We start from the raw sequence: 16700 nt of genomic DNA on the forward strand, positions 1-16700 counted from the left end.
CATTATTTAATTAAATAACTAATTTTAGATTCTATGTAAATATGTGGTTGCTCCATCTCTAAAGGACAACCTATATGATATTATTGTGTAATAGTCTGGTATAGTGAGATGGATGTTGAGTTTCACTGCCCAGTTTTGACAAAGGGATTATTCTAAACATTTACTGTATTAGACGAGGACTCCCTCTGTCTGTTTTATTAGTGACTGCAGTAACATCAGTGCAGGTGTTTTTGTTCAGCAGTGCAGTAACTCTGTAACACTGTGTTCTCTTACTGCACAGAAATACACAGCACTGTCCTCTCTATCCAGATCCTTCACAGTTAAAGAACCATTTGCAGCAATTTTTTTAAAAGCAGAATATTTATCTTTATCCACAGAGCCGAACTCTGGTTTACCACTGGTTGTTATGTACACGATGAACTCCATGCTCTCTCCTTGGCGCTGTCTGTACCAGTACATCTGATTGTAGGTAGCATCTTTATTATGACTGCACTTCAATTCAGCAGATTCTCCTTTAGGATTCCAGAGGACACTGGGGGTTTGGAAGACTCCATCATCTTTTGCTAAAACTAAAGGACAACAAATGATTTGAATTAATGATTTAATTTGCATTTACAAATCCTATTCAGTTTGTAAAATATCTCATACCTGATGTCCAGTAAAGCAGGAAATGGAGACTGAGTATATCACAGATCATACTGGTTTAAGCTGGTTGTAGGAGAAAAAAAGAGCTCTACAGTCTGTTGCAGAAAAGTCCTGTTAAGGATCAGCTGGAGGAAGTGACATCAATCTTTCTGAAGTCTTCCTGTCACATGATGAATTCTGAATTAGTATGCTTTGTGATAATTAAATCCTATGTTTTCATTTTAATGTAAAGTTGAGTCTTATTTTATTATCATATCTGTAACGCAGGTTCATGGTGATTGTTGAACATGTAGTGTGAAGCCTAATGCAGGTAGATTGTGCTGTTTTGAAGGAGGAGGTTTTGTCATACATCAGAGTCCTGTAGCACTGTGTCTAATCTCACTGCACTGAAATAAACTGTACTGTCATCTAGCTGCAGATTTTTAATGGTAAGTATCCCATCATTTTGTCCATTTCCATGCAGCTCGATTTTGGATTTCGGGGAATCTTCAGGATATGGAGAATTTGTATTCAAATATCCAACAAGCTATATCTGTATTGTTTATACCACATCATGAATTGAGGGTCAGGTATGGAGTGAAAACTGTATTTTCTTGAATAAATTAGGAGTCTGATGAACACTGTTAGCTGCAGGAGATCTTCCTGTATTATACATTTGATATAATCACTGCTTTCGACCTGAATTGTGCAACATTTTTGCCACAATGCAGTAAATTAAGAAAGATCACTATTGATATTGATAATGAACAATGCAGATAAAGTAATGAGAACGAAGTTCATCGTTGCTCTTCATCTGAGCCAAATGCAGCATGAGTATCTTCTAAGTTTTCTGAGTTTCCCATGAAGCAAAATTCCCCTACATAGGAGAGGGTGAAAAAGTCTTCCTGAAAAAGCAGATGACTGAAAAAGCAAATAGCATAGACTGGTCTCTTCTTGACCAGAAACTGATAAAGTTTTACAAACTTACATGTGGTGCTTACAACTGCTTATACTTTAGATTACTGTAATTGCCTCTAATTATATAAGTGTGACTTTTCTGTTAAAAAAAACACTGGCAATATATCAATTCCAGACCACAGGAGCAGGTGTTAATGAGGTGCTGAGAATATTTACACAGAGGTTTTTGTACTGAATTGAGCAGATATGCAGCACTGTGTAATAAGCAGCACAGAAGTACACTGCACTGTCATTGGATGAAAGATTTTTGATGGTCAAAGAGACATTTTTGTTTCCATCCCCAACAATCTCCACTTTAAGCTTAAAATCATTTTCAATTTGTGGTGATGATTTCCCGTATTGATATCCAATAAAGGTCAGTCCCTGGTCTTGCCTGTACCAAAGGATTTGATCATAACTTGGTACACTTTGTTCACACTGGATTTTAACAGATTTTTGATGGTTGCCAAAGACATCAAGAGGATTCTGGTTAACACGATTACTCTGAGAAAAACCTGCAATGAGAGAAAGTATTGACTGTAATGATATTAAATGACATTAATATAACAGTGCTTAAACAACATTAATATGAATAAAGGTTTACCTCCAGGACATATCACTAACACCCATATAATACTGGCAGCTCGGATCATGTTGAACATCTGAATGTCTGTTTTAAACTGAGCTGATTTGCACTCGTGTCTGATGTAATGAAACGTGATCAGGTTTCCCTCATGCTTTAACAGCACAGCGCCCACATATGAGGAAAATGAGAACTGCATGTCTTTTGAGAAATATAGAAATATAGTTAAACTCATTTTTGAGGATGTTTCAAATAATGAAATGTAACATTAACAAAAGACAAGTATGATATCATTATTTAATTACATAACATATTTTAGTTCAATGGAAGTATGTTATTGGTCCATTTACAAAGGACATCCTATATGATATTATTGTGTAATAGTCTGGTATAGTGAGATGTATACTGAGTTTCACTGCCCAGTTTTGACAGGGATTATTCTAAACATTTATTAGACAAGGACTCCCTCTGTCTGTTTTATTAGTGACTGCAGTAACATCAGTGCAGGTGTTTTTGTTCAGCAGTGCAGTAACTCTGTAACACTGTGTTCTCTTACTGCACAGAAATACACAGCACTGTCCTCTATATCCAGATCCTTCACAGTTAAAGATCCATTTGCAGCAGTTTCTTAACAGTAAAAAAATTGTTTATATCCACAGAGCCAAACTCTGGTTTACCACTGGGTGTTTTGTACACGATGAACTCCATGCTCTCTCCTTGGCTCTGTCTGTACCAGTACATCTGATTTTAGGTAGCATCTTTATTATGACTGCACTTCATTTCAACAGATTCTCCTTTAAGATGCCAGGCAACACTGGGCATTTGGAAGACTCCATCATCTTCTGCTAAAACTAAAGGACAACAAACAAATGATTCAAATTAATGATTTAATTTGCATTTACAAATCCTATTCAGTTTGTAAAATATCGCATACCTGATGTCCAGTAAAGCAGGAAATGGAGACTGATTATTGCACAGATCATACTGGTTTAAGCTGGTTGTAGGAGAAAAGAAGAGCTCTATAGTTTGCTGCAGATAAATCCTGTTAAGGATCAGCTGGAGGAAGTGACATCAATCCTTCTGAAGTCTTCCTGTCACATGATGAATTCTGAATTAGTATGCTTTGTGGTAATTAAACCCTATGTTTTCATTTTAATGTAAAGTTGAGTCTTATTTTATTATCATATCTGTAACGCAGGTTCATGGTGATTGTTGAACATGTAGTGTGAAGCCTAATGCAGGTAGATTGTGCTGTTTTGAAGGAGGAGGTTTTGTCATACATCAGAGTCCTGTAGCACTGTGTCTAATCTCACTGCACTGAAATAAACTGTACTGTCATCTAGCTGCAGATTTTTAATGGTAAGTATCCCATCATTTTGTCCATTTCCATGCAGCTCGATTTTGGATTTCAGGGAATCTTCAGAATATGGAAAACTTGTAGATTCCTGTATTTTCTTGAAAATATTAGGAGTCTGATGAACACTGTTAGCTGCAGAAGATCTTCCTTTATTATATATTTGATATAATCACTGCTTTCGACCTGAATTTTGCAACATTTTTGCCACAATACAGTAAATTAAGAAAGATCACTATTGATATTGATAATGAACAATGCAGATAAAGTAATGAGAACGATGTTCATCTTTGCTCTTCATCTGAGTCAAATGCAGCATGAGTATCTTCTAAGTTTTCTTAGTTTCTTAAGATGCAAAATGCCCCTACATAGGAGAGAGTGAAACAGTCTTCCTGAAAAAGCAGATGACTGAAAAAGCAAATAGCATAGACTGGTCTCTTCTTGAGCAGAAAATTTGATAAATTTTTACAAACTTACATGTGGTAGTTACAACTGCTTATATTTTAGATTACTATAATTTCCTCTAATTATATAAGTGTGAGTTTTCTGTTCAAAAAACACTGGCAATATATCAATTCCAGACCACAGGAGCAGGTGTTAATGAGGTGCTGAGAATATTTACACAGAGGTTTTTGTACTGAATAAAGCAGATATGCAGCACTGTGTAATAAGCAGCACAGAAGTACACTGCACTGTCATTGGATGAAAGATTTTTGATGGTCAAAGAGACATTTTTGTTTCCATCCCCAACAATCTCCACTTTAGACATAAAATCATTTTCAGTTTGTGGTGGTGATGTTCCCACTTTATATCCAATGAAGGTCAGTCCCTGGTCTTGTCTGTACCAGTTGATTTGATCATAACTTGGTACACTGTGTTCACACTGGATTTTAACAGATTTTTGATGATTGCCAAAGAGATCAGGAGGATTCTGGTTAACACGATTACTCTGAGAAAAACCTGCAATGAGAGAGAATATTAATTGGAATGATATTAAATGACATTAATATAACAGTAACAGTGTTTTAACAACATTAATATGAATAAAAATATACCTCCAGGACATATCATTAAAACCCATATAATACTGGCAGCTCGGATCATGTTGAACGTCTGAATGTCTGTTTTAAACTGAGCTGATTTGCATTCATGTGTCTGATGTAATGAAACGTGATCAGGTTTCCCTCATGTTTTAACAGCACAGCGCCCACATATGAGGAAAATGAGAACTGCATGTCTGTTGAGGAAAATAGAAATTATGGCAAAGTGGAAAATATACTGTGAGGGAATGATGGTTCATAGCTGCTATTAAATAAGTGATAACAGGAACAAAGTTGTTTTAAGGATACTGAAAATTTAATGTTAAACAATACTGTAAAGGGAATGATAGTTTATAGCTAGTATTACACAAGTGTTTTGATGATGCTTCACATCATGGAACGTAACTTAAACAAAAGTCAAATAGTATGTCATAATTTCATTAAAATAACTAATTTTTCTTTCAGTGTATGTTATTGCTCCATCTCCAAAGGACATCCTATATGATATCCTATAGTGAGATGCATGTTGAATTTTACTGCCCAGTTTTGACAAAGGGATTATTCTAAACATTTATTCAAGATTCAAGATTCAAGAATCAAGGAGCTTTATTGTCATTTCAACCACATATAGCTGACGCAGTACACAGTGAAATGAAACAACGTTTCTCCAGGATCTGGTGCTACATAAACATACAACATGTAGTTCAAACACAAGAAACAACACAGAGCTAGGACCCAAGTTTTTCCAAGCCACATAAAGTGCACAGTGTGCAGCTAGGTGCAAACAAAGCAATGACAAGACAGTGCAAAAACAATAAGTACAAAAAAGACAACACAACAACACAGGACACTTAGTGCCGAAAAAAGAAAAAGAACATGTGCAATGAAAAGAAACAAAATGAGATGATGTACAACTTTGAGACCTGACAACATGTATTGTGCAAAATACAATACCAGCGGTTGAGGTACACTACCAGTCAAAAGTTTAGACACACCTTCTAATTCCATGGTCTTTCCTGATGTTTATTTCTTTCTACATTGTAAAACAATGCTGAAGGCGGCCAAAATACACAATAATCTCGTTTGAACAGTTGATATTGAGATATGTCTGCTACTGATGCTCTGTAAAGCCTTCATAACGGCTCTAATCTGAGGTGCTGTTAATTGGTGATTTCTGAGGCTGGTGACTCTAAATGAACTTCTCCTCTGCAGCAGAGGTCAGTTTTGGTCTTGCTTTACTGGGATGGTCTTCATGTGAGCCAGTTTCATCATGGTGCTTGATGGGTTTTGCAAATGCACTTGACAATACTGTTCTTGCAAAAACTATTCCAGAACACCTGACCTTCGTGTCTTAAAATAACAACTGACTGTTTTTTTGTTGTCATTACATATGGATTACTTAAGTCCATGTGTGTTATTTCATAGTTTTGAAATCTCCGGTATTGTTCTAGAATGTAGAAATTAAATTCCTAAACAAAAAACATTCAATTAAAAGGTGTGTCCAAACTTTTGACTGGTAGTATAGTGCAAAATAGAATTAAACATAAATATAAATATAGCAGCAGATGTAATAAACACAAGGGTTGAGGTACTGCAATAGTTTGAACAATATAAGTTATGTGTGTGTGTCCACACAGGTGAGAGAGTGTGTTTGTGTGTGTGTGCATGTATGTGTGAGAGACAGAGAGTTTTGTACAGTTCAGTCCTGAGTGTGTGTGTGTGTGTGTGTGAGAGAGAGAGAGAGAGAGAGAGAGAGAGAGAGAGAGAGTTTTGTACAGTTCAGTCCTGTGTGTGTGTGTGTGTGTGTGTGTGTGAGTGAAAGAGAGAGAGTTTTGTACAGTTCAGTCCTGGGTGTTGAGAAGCCTGATAGCTTGAGGAAAGAAACTGTTACACAGTCTGGTTGTGAGGGCCCAAATGCTCCAGTACCTCTTTCCAGATGGCAGGAAGGTGAAGAGTGTGTGTGAGAGGTGTGTGGGGTCATCCACAATGCTGTTGGCTTTGCGGATGCAGCGTGCAGTGTAAATGTCCGTGATAGAGGGGAGAGAGACTCCGATGATCTTCTCAGCTGTCCTCACTATCCGCTGAAGGGTCTTGCGATCCGAGACGGTGCAGTTCCCAAACCAGGCAGTGATGCAGCTGCTCAGGATGCTCTCGATGGTCCCTCTGTAGAAGACAGTCAGGATAGGGGAAGGGAGATGGGCTTTCCTCAGCCTCCTCAGGAAGTAGAGGCGCTGCTGGGCTTTCTTGGTGATGAAGTTGGTGTTGAGTGACCAGGTGAAGTTCTCTGCCAGATGAACACCAAGGAATTTGGTGCTCTTAGATGAGGACTCCCTCTGTCTGTTATATTAGTGACTGCAGTAACATCAGTGCAGGTGTTTTTGTTCAGCAGTGCAGCACTGTCCTCTACATCCAGATCATTCGCAGTTAAAGATCCATTTGCAGCAATTTCTTTAACAATAAAAAAAAATGTGTTTCTGTCCACAGAGCCAAACCCTGGTTCACCTCTGGTCCTTGTGTACACAATGAACTCCATGCTTTCTCTTTGGCTCTGTCTGTACCAGAACATCTGATTGTAGCTAGCATCTTTATTATGACTACACTTCATTTCAGTAGATTCTCCTTTAAGATGCCAGACGACACTAGGGATTTGGAAGACTCCATTGTCTTCTGTAACTTCTGCATGTGTATCATCAAACTTTTCTCAGTTTCTTAAGATGCAAAATTCCCCTACATGGGAGAGGGTGAAACAGTCTTCCTAAAAATGCAGATGACTGAACAAGCAAATAGGACTGGTCTCTTCTTGACCGGAAAGAAACTCGAATAAAAGAAAATGTGATACTTTTACATTTACACTTACAGTTGGTACTTCATTGTTTAAGGTATGTTTGAAGTTAATACAGCTGCTTATACTTTGATTACTATAGTTTGGTTTAATCATGTATGTTAAAAAAAACACTGGCAATATATCAGTTCCAGACCACAGGAGCAGGTGTTAATGAGGTGCTGAGAATATTTACACAGAGGTTTTTGTACTGAATAAAGCAGATATGCAGCACTGTGTTATAAGCAGCACAGAAGTACACTGCACTGTCATTGGATGAAAGATTTTTGATGGTCAAAGAGACATTTTTGCTTCCATCCCCAACAATCTCCACTTTAAGCTTAAAATCATTTTCAGTTTGTGGTGTTGATGTTCCCACTTGATATCCAATAAAGGTCAGTCCCTGGTCTTGTCTGTACCAAAGGATTCGATTATAATTTGGTACACTGTGTTCACACTGGATTTTAACAGATTTTTGATGATTGCCAAAGAGATCAGGAGGATTCTGGTTAACACGATTACTCTGAGAAAAACCTGCAATGAGAGAAAGTATTGACTGTAATGATATTAAATGACATTAATATAACAGTGCTTAAACAACATTAATATGAATAAAAGTTTACCTCCAGGACATATCACTAACACCCATATAATACTGGCAGCTCGGATCATGTTGAACGTCTGAATGTCTGTTTTAAACTGAGCTGATTTGATGTAATAAAACATGTGATCAGGTTTCCCTCATGCTTTAACAGCACAGCGCCCACATATGAGGAAAATGAGAACTGCATGTCTGTTGAGAAAAAACAGAAATTATCGCAAAGTGGAAAGAATACTGTGAGGAAATGATGATTTATAGCTGGATAACATAAGTGATAACAGAAACAAACTTATTTTGAGGATGATACAAATCAGAAAATGTAACATTAACAAAAGACAAGTATAATATAATTATTTAATTAAATAAATTCTTTTAGTTCAATGGAAGTATGTTATTGGTCCATTTCCAACAGGAACAAACTAGTTTTGAAGATGTTTCACATCATTAAATGTAACTTAAACAAAAGACAAGTATGATGTCTTATTTAATTACAATAATAAATGTTAATTTCTATGTAAGTATGCTGTTGCTCCATCTCTAAAGGACAACCTATATGATATTATTGTGTAATAGTCTGGTATAATGAGATGTATATTGAGTTTCACTGCCCAGTTTTGACAAAGGGATTATTCTAAACATTTATTAGACGAGGACTCCCTCTGTCTGTTTTATTAGTGACTGCAGTAACATCAGTGCAGGTGTTTTTGTTCAGCAGTGCAGTAACTCTGTAACACTGTGTTCTCTTACTGCACAGAAATACACAGCACTGTCCTCTATATCCAGATCCTTCACAGTTAAAGATCCATTTGCAGCAATGTTTTTAACAGTTAAAAATTTATTTCTATCCACAGAGCCAAACTCTGGTTCACCACTGGGTGTTTTGTACACGATGAACTCCATGCTCTCTCCTTGGCGTTGTCTGTACCAGTACATCTGATTATACCCAAGACCTTTATTATGACTGCATTTCATTTCTGCAGATTCTCCTTTAGGATGCCAGAGGACACTGGGGGTTTGGAAGACTCCATCATCTTCTGCTAAAACTAAAGGACAACAAATGATTTGAATTAATGGTTTAATTTGCATTTACAAATCCTGTTCAGTTTGTAAAATATCTCATACCTGATGTCCAGTAAAGCAGGAAATGGAGACTGATTATAGCACAGATCATACTGGTTTAAGCTGGTTGTAGGGGATAAGAGGAGCTCTACAGTCTGTTGCAGATAAATCATGATAAGGATCAGCTGGAGGAAGTGACATCAATCTTTCTGAAGTCTTCCTGTCACATGATGAATTCTGAATTAACATCTGGCTGCAGATTTTTAATGGTAAGTATCTCATCATATCGTCCATTTTCATGCAGCTCGATTTTGGATTTCGGGGAATCTTCAGGATATGGAGAATTTGTATTCAAATATCCAACAAGCTTTAACTGTATTGTTTATACCACATCATGAATTGAGGGTCAGGTATGGAGTGAAAACTGTATTTTCTTGAATGAATTAGGAGTCTGATGAACACTGTTAGCTGCAGGAGATCTTCCTGTATTATACATTTGATATAATCACTGCTTTCGACCTGAATTGTGCAACATTTTTGCCACAATACAGTAAATTAAGAAAGATCACTATTGATATTGATAATGAACAATGCAGATAAAGTAATGAGAACGATGTTCATCGTTGCTCTTCATCTGAGTCAAATGCAGCATGAGTATCTTCTAAGTTTTCTTAGTTTCTTAAGATGCAAAATGCCCCTACATAGGAGAGGGTGAAAAAGTCTTCCTGAAAAAGCAGATGACTGAAAAAGCAAATAGATTAGATTGGTCTCTTCTTGAGCAGAAAATTTGATAAATTTTTACAAAATTACATGTGGTAGTTACAACTGCTTATATTTTAGATTACTATAATTGTTTCTAATTGTATACGTGTGACTTTTCTGTTAAAAAAAAAAAACAACAAACAAAAAAAACACTGGCAATATATCAATTCCAGACCACAGGAGCAGGTGTTAATGAGGTGCTGAGAATATTTACACAGAGGTTTTTGTACTGAATTGAGCAGATATGCAGCACTGTGTAATAAGCAGCACAGAAGTACACTGCACTGTCATTGGATGAAAGATTTTTGATGGTCAAAGAGACATTTTTGTTTCCATCCCCAACAATCTCCACTTTAAGCTTAAAATCATTTTCAATTTGTGGTGTTGATGATCCCAATTTATGTCCAATAAAGGTCAGTCCCTGGTCTTGTCTGTACCAAAGGATTCGATCATAACTTTGTACACTGTGGTCACACTGGATTTTAACAGATTTTTGATGGTTGCCAAAGACATCAAGAGGATTCTGGTTAACACGATTACTCTGAGAAAAACCTGCAATGAGAGAAAGTACTGACTGTAATGATTTTAAATGACATTAATATAACAGTGCTTAAACAACATTAATATGAATAAAAGTTTACCTCCAGGACATATCATTAAAACCCATATAATACTGGCAGCTCGGATCATGTTGAACGTCTGAATGTCTGTTTTAAACTGAGCTGATTTGATGTAATAAAACATGTGATCAGGTTTCCCTCATGCTTTAACAGCACAGCGCCCACATATGAGGAAAATGAGAACTGCACGTCTGTTGAGAAAAAACAGAAATTATCGCAAAGTGGAAAGAATACTGTGAGGAAATGATGATTTATAGCTGCTATTACATAAGTGATAACAGAAACAAACTTATTTTGAGGATGTTACAAATCAAAAAATGTAACATTAACAAAAGACAAGTATAATATAATTATTTAATTAAATAAATTATTTTAGTTCAATGGAAGTATGTTATTGGTCCATTTCCAACAGGAACAAACTAGTTTTGAAGATGTTTCACATCATTAAATGTAACTTAAACAAAAGACAAGTATGATGTCATTATTTAATTACAAAAATAAATCTTGATTTCTATGTAAGTATGCTGTTGCTCCATCTCTAAAGGACAATCTATATGATATTATTGTGTAATAGTCTGGTATAGTGAGATGTATATTGAGTTTCACTGCCCAGTTTTGACAAAGGGATTATTCTAAACATTTATTAGACAAGGACTCCCTCTGTCTCCCTCTGCCCTTCCCATCAACTTGTGACCTTAACATGCAAATCACCCTGCGCCTAGCAGTTTTACTGCCGTTAAAAGTCAACAAGAATTCCCTAATCTAAACCAAATCAATGCCTTGACCGGGGGATGACCAAAGTTCTGACTGAAGACACACACACACACACACATATACATACACACACACACACCCACACACACCCACACACACACACACACATATATACACACACATACACACACACACACACACACGCACACCCAAAGCATCTGGAAACGCTCATCCTGACCCCCACACGCACACACATAAGGAGAGTTCCTTGAACTTCCTTGAAGTTTTAATAAAACAATAGTAAAACCCTACCTGACCCATGCCTAACACACCTGTATATGTATTCCCCTTTTGCCTTTATATTTTTATGGGTTTATTACCACTCATGACCTGTTGTTCTGTTTTTCATGAAACAGAACCATGTTTTATAAGATAAGAATGTATGTTTTAATTGCCTATACCCAGTTTCCTTTCCTCTCATACTGTTTCTTTCATGTCTACTATCAAAATGATCCGCTTTTACTTTTATAAGCAACAGTGTATGCCATGTGGTCATCCAAGTACATAATATGAGCCTACGATACTTCAACTGAATCTTTATCCATTCCTGACTTCACCATAAAGTATGCAAATGAGTGACGGAGCGGAGACAAAGAAACGTTTCCCTCCAAAAGTTCAGGTGTTGGATTGGTCACTCTGAAAAACTGGGCGCGACCAAGGGATCAATAAAAACCCTAAGCACCCATCTATAGTAGCTTTTTAGCTTTTTGGCTTTTTTAGCTTTGGCTTTTTGCTCAGCTTTTTGCTCTGCTCAGCTCGGCTTGGCCCACGGGGGCCAACCCCCTCTCCGCTCTGCGGTCGGGGGGCCCGTGCGCCTTTTCTTCCCGGCACGATCTCTTCTATCGTCGCCCGACTCGACGCCGATCTTTCTTCGGGACAAGACTTTCACTTTCTCTTGAGACTTTGCCGGCAGCTTCAATCGAGGAACTTGGCACCACCGAAACCTTTTTCGTTCCAGCAGAATTTCTTGCTCAGTCCGAGGACTTTGAATCTCCGAACCTCCTTGATCCACTACATCAGGACGCTTGTCAACGAACCAATGCAAGTAAAAGCTACTAATTATTTTAGATCCGCAATTTTAAGCTGAAGCCCCTTTATTAAGGCGAAATTACCTTGACGATTCTCACACGTGGTAATCAAAACTCGATCTGAAACTTGCCATATTTGATCTCTTCTCTGTTTCCTTATCTCTCTCTCTCTCTCTCTCTCTCTCGCGTTCTGATTTCCTCCGTATTCCCTTCCTTAATCTCCATCTCTCTTTGCCTACTTATCCCCTCTCTATGGTCCTTAACCTGTCTTTTATGTATGTGTGTCGTAGTTAGTATGTGTTGTGTGTTTTTGTTTTATTAAATGTATTTTATTCACGAGTGATTGTCTCTGTGCTTTGCTCACAATTTCGGGGTCCCTGAATATTGCTCTTGCTACATGCTAAATTACAGCTAGTACTTTATAAAGTAGTTATTCTTTCTTGGCCAGGAAGATGACTTTCCCTGGAATTAATGCATAATTATTCTGTCTGTTCGGTGGACGAACAAATCAAATAATTGTGTTATTGATTCTCTGACCGTTAGTTCTAAGAACCCCCATTTGAATATTTATAATTAATTATAACCAGTTATAATTACACTTAAATATTTAAATTTTGAGCTAGATTCGCTACAGATCCATTTGCAGCAGTTTCTTTAACAGTGAAAAATTTGTTTCATTTATTTTCATGGTGATTGTTGAACATGTAGTGTGAAGCCTAATGCAGGTAGATTGTGCTGTTTTGAAGGAGGAGGTTTTGTCATACATCAGAGTCCTGTAGCACTGTGTCTAATCTCACTGCACTGAAATAAACTGCACTGTCATCTAGCTGAAGATTTTTAATGGTAAGTATCCCATCATTTTGTGCATTTCCATGTAGCTTGATTTTGGATTTCAGGGAATCTACAAAATATGGAAAATTTGTAGATTCCTGTATTTTCTTGCAAAATTCCCCTACATGAGAGAGGGTGAAACAGTCTTCCTGAAAATGCAGATGACTGAAAAACCAAATAGCTTAGACTGGTCTCTTCTTGACCGGAAAGAAACTCGAATAAAAGAAAATGTGATACTTTTTACATTTACACTTACAGTTGGTACTTCATTGTTTAAGGTATGTTTGAAGTTAATACAGCTGCTTATACTTTGATTACTATAGTTGGGTTTAATCATGTCTGTTAAAAAAAACACTGGCAATATATGAATTCCAGACCACAGGAGCAGGTGTTAATGAGGTGCTGAGAATATTTACACAGAGGTTTTTGTACTGAATAAAGCAGATATGCAGCACTGTGTTATAAGCAGCACAGAAGTACACTGCACTGTCATTGGATGAAAGATTTTTGATGGTCAAAGAGACATTTTTGTTTCCATCCCCAACAATCTCCACTTTAAGCTTAAAATCATTTTCAATTTGTGGTGGTGATGTTCCCACTTGATATCCAATAAAGGTCAGTCCCTGGTCTTGTCTGTACCAGTTGATTTGATTATAACTTGGTACACTGTGTTCACACTGGATTTTAACAGATTTTTGATGGTTGCCAAAGACATCAAGAGGATTCTGGTTAACACGATAACTCTGAGAAAAACCTGCAATGAGAGAAAGTATTGACTGTAATGATATTAAATGACATTAATATAACAGTGCTTAAACAACATTAATATGAATAAAGGTTTACCTCCAGGACATATCATTAAAACCCATATAATACTGGCAGCTCGGATCATGTTGAACGTCTGAATGTCTGTTTTAAACTGAGCTGATTTGCACTCATGTGTCTGATGTAATAAAACCTGTGATCAGGTTTCCCTCATGCTTTAACAGCACAGCGCCCACATATGAGGAAAATGAGAACTGCATGTCTGTTGAGGAAAAATAGAAATTATGGCCAAGTGGAAAGAATACTGTGAGGGAATGATGATTTATAGTTGCTATTAAATAAGTGATAACAGGAACAAACGTGGTTTTAAATGTAATATAAACAAAAGACAAGTATGATGCCATTATTTAATTAAATAACTAATTTTAGATTCTATGTAAATACGTGGTTGCTCCATCTCTAAAGGACATCCTATATGATATTATTGTGTAATAGTCTGGTATAGTGAGATGTATACTGAGTTTCACTGCCCAGTTTTGACAGGGATTATTCTAAACATTTATTAGACGAGGACTCCCTCTGTCTGTTTTATTAGTGACTGCAGTAACATCAGTGCAGGTGTTTTTGTTCAGCAGTGCAGTAACTCTGTAACACTGTGTTTTCCTACTGCACAGAAATACACAGCACTGTCCTCTATATCCAGATCCTTCACAGTTAAAGATCCATTTGCAGCAATGTTTTTAACAGTTAAAAATTTATTTCTATCCACAGAGCCAAACTCTGGTTCACCACTGGGTGTTTTGTACACGATGAACTCCATGCTCTCTCCTTGGCTCTGTCTGTACCAGTACATCTGATTGTAGGTAGCACCTTTATTATGACTGCACTTCATTTCTGCAGATTCTCCTTTAAGATGCCAGGCAACACTGGGCATTTGGAAGACTCCATCATCTTTTGCTAAAACTAAAGGACAACAAACAAATGACTTAAATTAATGGTTTAATTTGCATTTACAAATCCTATTCAGTTTGTAAAATATCTCATACCTGATGTCCAGTAAAGCAGGAAATGGAGACTGAGTACATCACAGATCATACTGGTTTAAGCTGGTTGTAGGAGATAAGAAGAGCTCTATAGTTTGCTGCAGATAAATCCTGTTAAGGATCAGCTGGAGGAAGTGACATCAATCCTTCTGAAGTCTTCCTGTCACATGATGAATTCTGAATTAGTATGCTTTGTGGTAATTAAATCCTATGTTTTCATTTTAATGTAAAGTTGAGTCTTATTTTATTATCATATCTGTAACGCAGGTTCATGGTGATTGTTGAACATGTAGTGTGAAGCCTAATGCAGGTAGATTGTGCTGTTTTGAAGGAGGAGGTTTTGTCATACATCAGAGTCCTGTAGCACTGTGTCTAATCTCACTGCACTGAAATAAACTGTACTGTCATCTAGCTGCAGATTTTTAATGGTAAGTATCCCATCATATCGTCCATTTCCATGCAGCTTGATTTTGGATTTCAGGGAATCTTCAGAATATGGAAAATTTGTAGATTCTTGTATTTTCTTGAATAAATTAGGAGTCTGATGAACACTGTTAGCTGCAGGAGATCTTCCTGTATTATATATTTGATATAATCACTGCTTTCGACCTGAATTGTGCAACATTTTTGTCACAATACAGTAAATTAAGAAAGATCACTATTGATATTGATAATGAACAATGCAGATAAAGTAATGAGAACGATGTTCATCTTTGCTCTTCATCTGAGTCAAATGCAGCATGTGTATCTTCTAAGTTTTCTCATCTTTCTTAAGATGCGAAATTCCCCTACATAGGAGAGGGTGAAAAAGTCTTCCTGAAAAAGCAGATGACTGAAAAAGCAAATAGCATAGACTGGTCTCTTCTTGACCAGAAACTGATAAAGTTTTACAAACTTACATGTGGTGCTTACAACTGCTTATACTTTAGATTACTGTAATTGCCTCTAATTATATAAGTGTGACTTTTCTGTTAAAAAAAACACTGGCAATATATCAATTCCAGACCACAGGAGCAGGTGTTAATGAGGTGCTGAGAATATTTACACAGAGGTTTTTGTACTGAATTGAGCAGATATGCAGCACTGTGTAATAAGCAGCACAGAAGTACACTGCACTGTCATTGGATGAAAGATTTTTGATGGTCAAAGAGACATTTTTGTTTCCATCCCCAACAATCTCCACTTTAGACATAAAATCATTTTCAATTTTTTGTGATGATGTTCTGTATTGATATCCAATAAAGGTCAGTCCCTGGTCTTGTCTGTACCAGTTGATTTGATTATAACTTGGTACACTGTGTTCACACTGGATTTTAACAGATTTTTGATGGTTGCCAAAGAGATCAGGAGGATTCTGGTTAACACGATTACTCTGACAAAAACCTGCAATGAGAGAAAGTATTGACTGTAATGATATTAAATGACATTAATATAACAGTGCTTAAACAACATTAATATGAATAAAAGTTTACCTCCAGGACATATCATTAAAACCCATATAATACTGGCAGCTCGGATCATGTTGAACGTCTGAATGTCTGTTTTAAACTGAGCTGATTTGATGTAATAAAACATGTGATCAGGTTTCCCTCACGCTTTAACAGCACAGCGCCCACATATGAGGAAAATGAGAACTGCATGTCTGTTGAGAAAAAGAAATTATCGCAAAGTGGAAAGAATACTGTGAGGAAATGATGATTTATAGCTGGATAACATAAGTGATAACAGAAACAAACTTATTTTGAGGATGTTACAAAAAATGTAACATTAAAAAAAGACAAGTATAATATTATTATTTAATTAAATAACTTCTTTTAGTTCAATGGAAGTATGTTATT

General features: G+C 36.6%; 5 gene segments (V, D, J or C); all 5 read right to left on the bottom strand.

Annotated features, from left to right (window-relative positions):
• Window positions 1–234: 234 nt before the first annotated feature.
• Window positions 235–771, bottom strand: LOC131359889 (T cell receptor beta variable 7-2-like). The segment is given in 2 exon segments: window positions 235–569; window positions 649–771. Coding segments are annotated over 2 exon segments (384 nt in total).
• Window positions 772–4089: 3318 nt separating this feature from the next.
• Window positions 4090–4655, bottom strand: LOC131359891 (T cell receptor alpha variable 10-like). The segment is given in 2 exon segments: window positions 4090–4478; window positions 4574–4655. Coding segments are annotated over 2 exon segments (438 nt in total).
• A 4033-nt stretch (window positions 4656–8688) lies between these two features.
• LOC131359892 (T cell receptor beta variable 7-2-like) lies at window positions 8689–9305 on the bottom strand. The segment is given in 2 exon segments: window positions 8689–9023; window positions 9103–9305. Coding segments are annotated over 2 exon segments (384 nt in total).
• A 5142-nt stretch (window positions 9306–14447) lies between these two features.
• LOC131359893 (T cell receptor beta variable 7-2-like) lies at window positions 14448–15187 on the bottom strand. The segment is given in 2 exon segments: window positions 14448–14782; window positions 14866–15187. Coding segments are annotated over 2 exon segments (384 nt in total).
• Window positions 15188–15768: 581 nt separating this feature from the next.
• On the bottom strand, window positions 15769–16405 carry LOC131359164 (T cell receptor alpha variable 10-like). The segment is given in 2 exon segments: window positions 15769–16245; window positions 16335–16405. Coding segments are annotated over 2 exon segments (438 nt in total).
• Between the last annotated feature and the right edge of the window lie 295 nt (window positions 16406–16700).

The sequence above is a fragment of the Hemibagrus wyckioides genome, linkage group LG09, assembly GCF_019097595.1.
Source record: "Hemibagrus wyckioides isolate EC202008001 linkage group LG09, SWU_Hwy_1.0, whole genome shotgun sequence".
In the NCBI taxonomy this organism is placed as follows: domain Eukaryota; kingdom Metazoa; phylum Chordata; class Actinopteri; order Siluriformes; family Bagridae; genus Hemibagrus; species Hemibagrus wyckioides.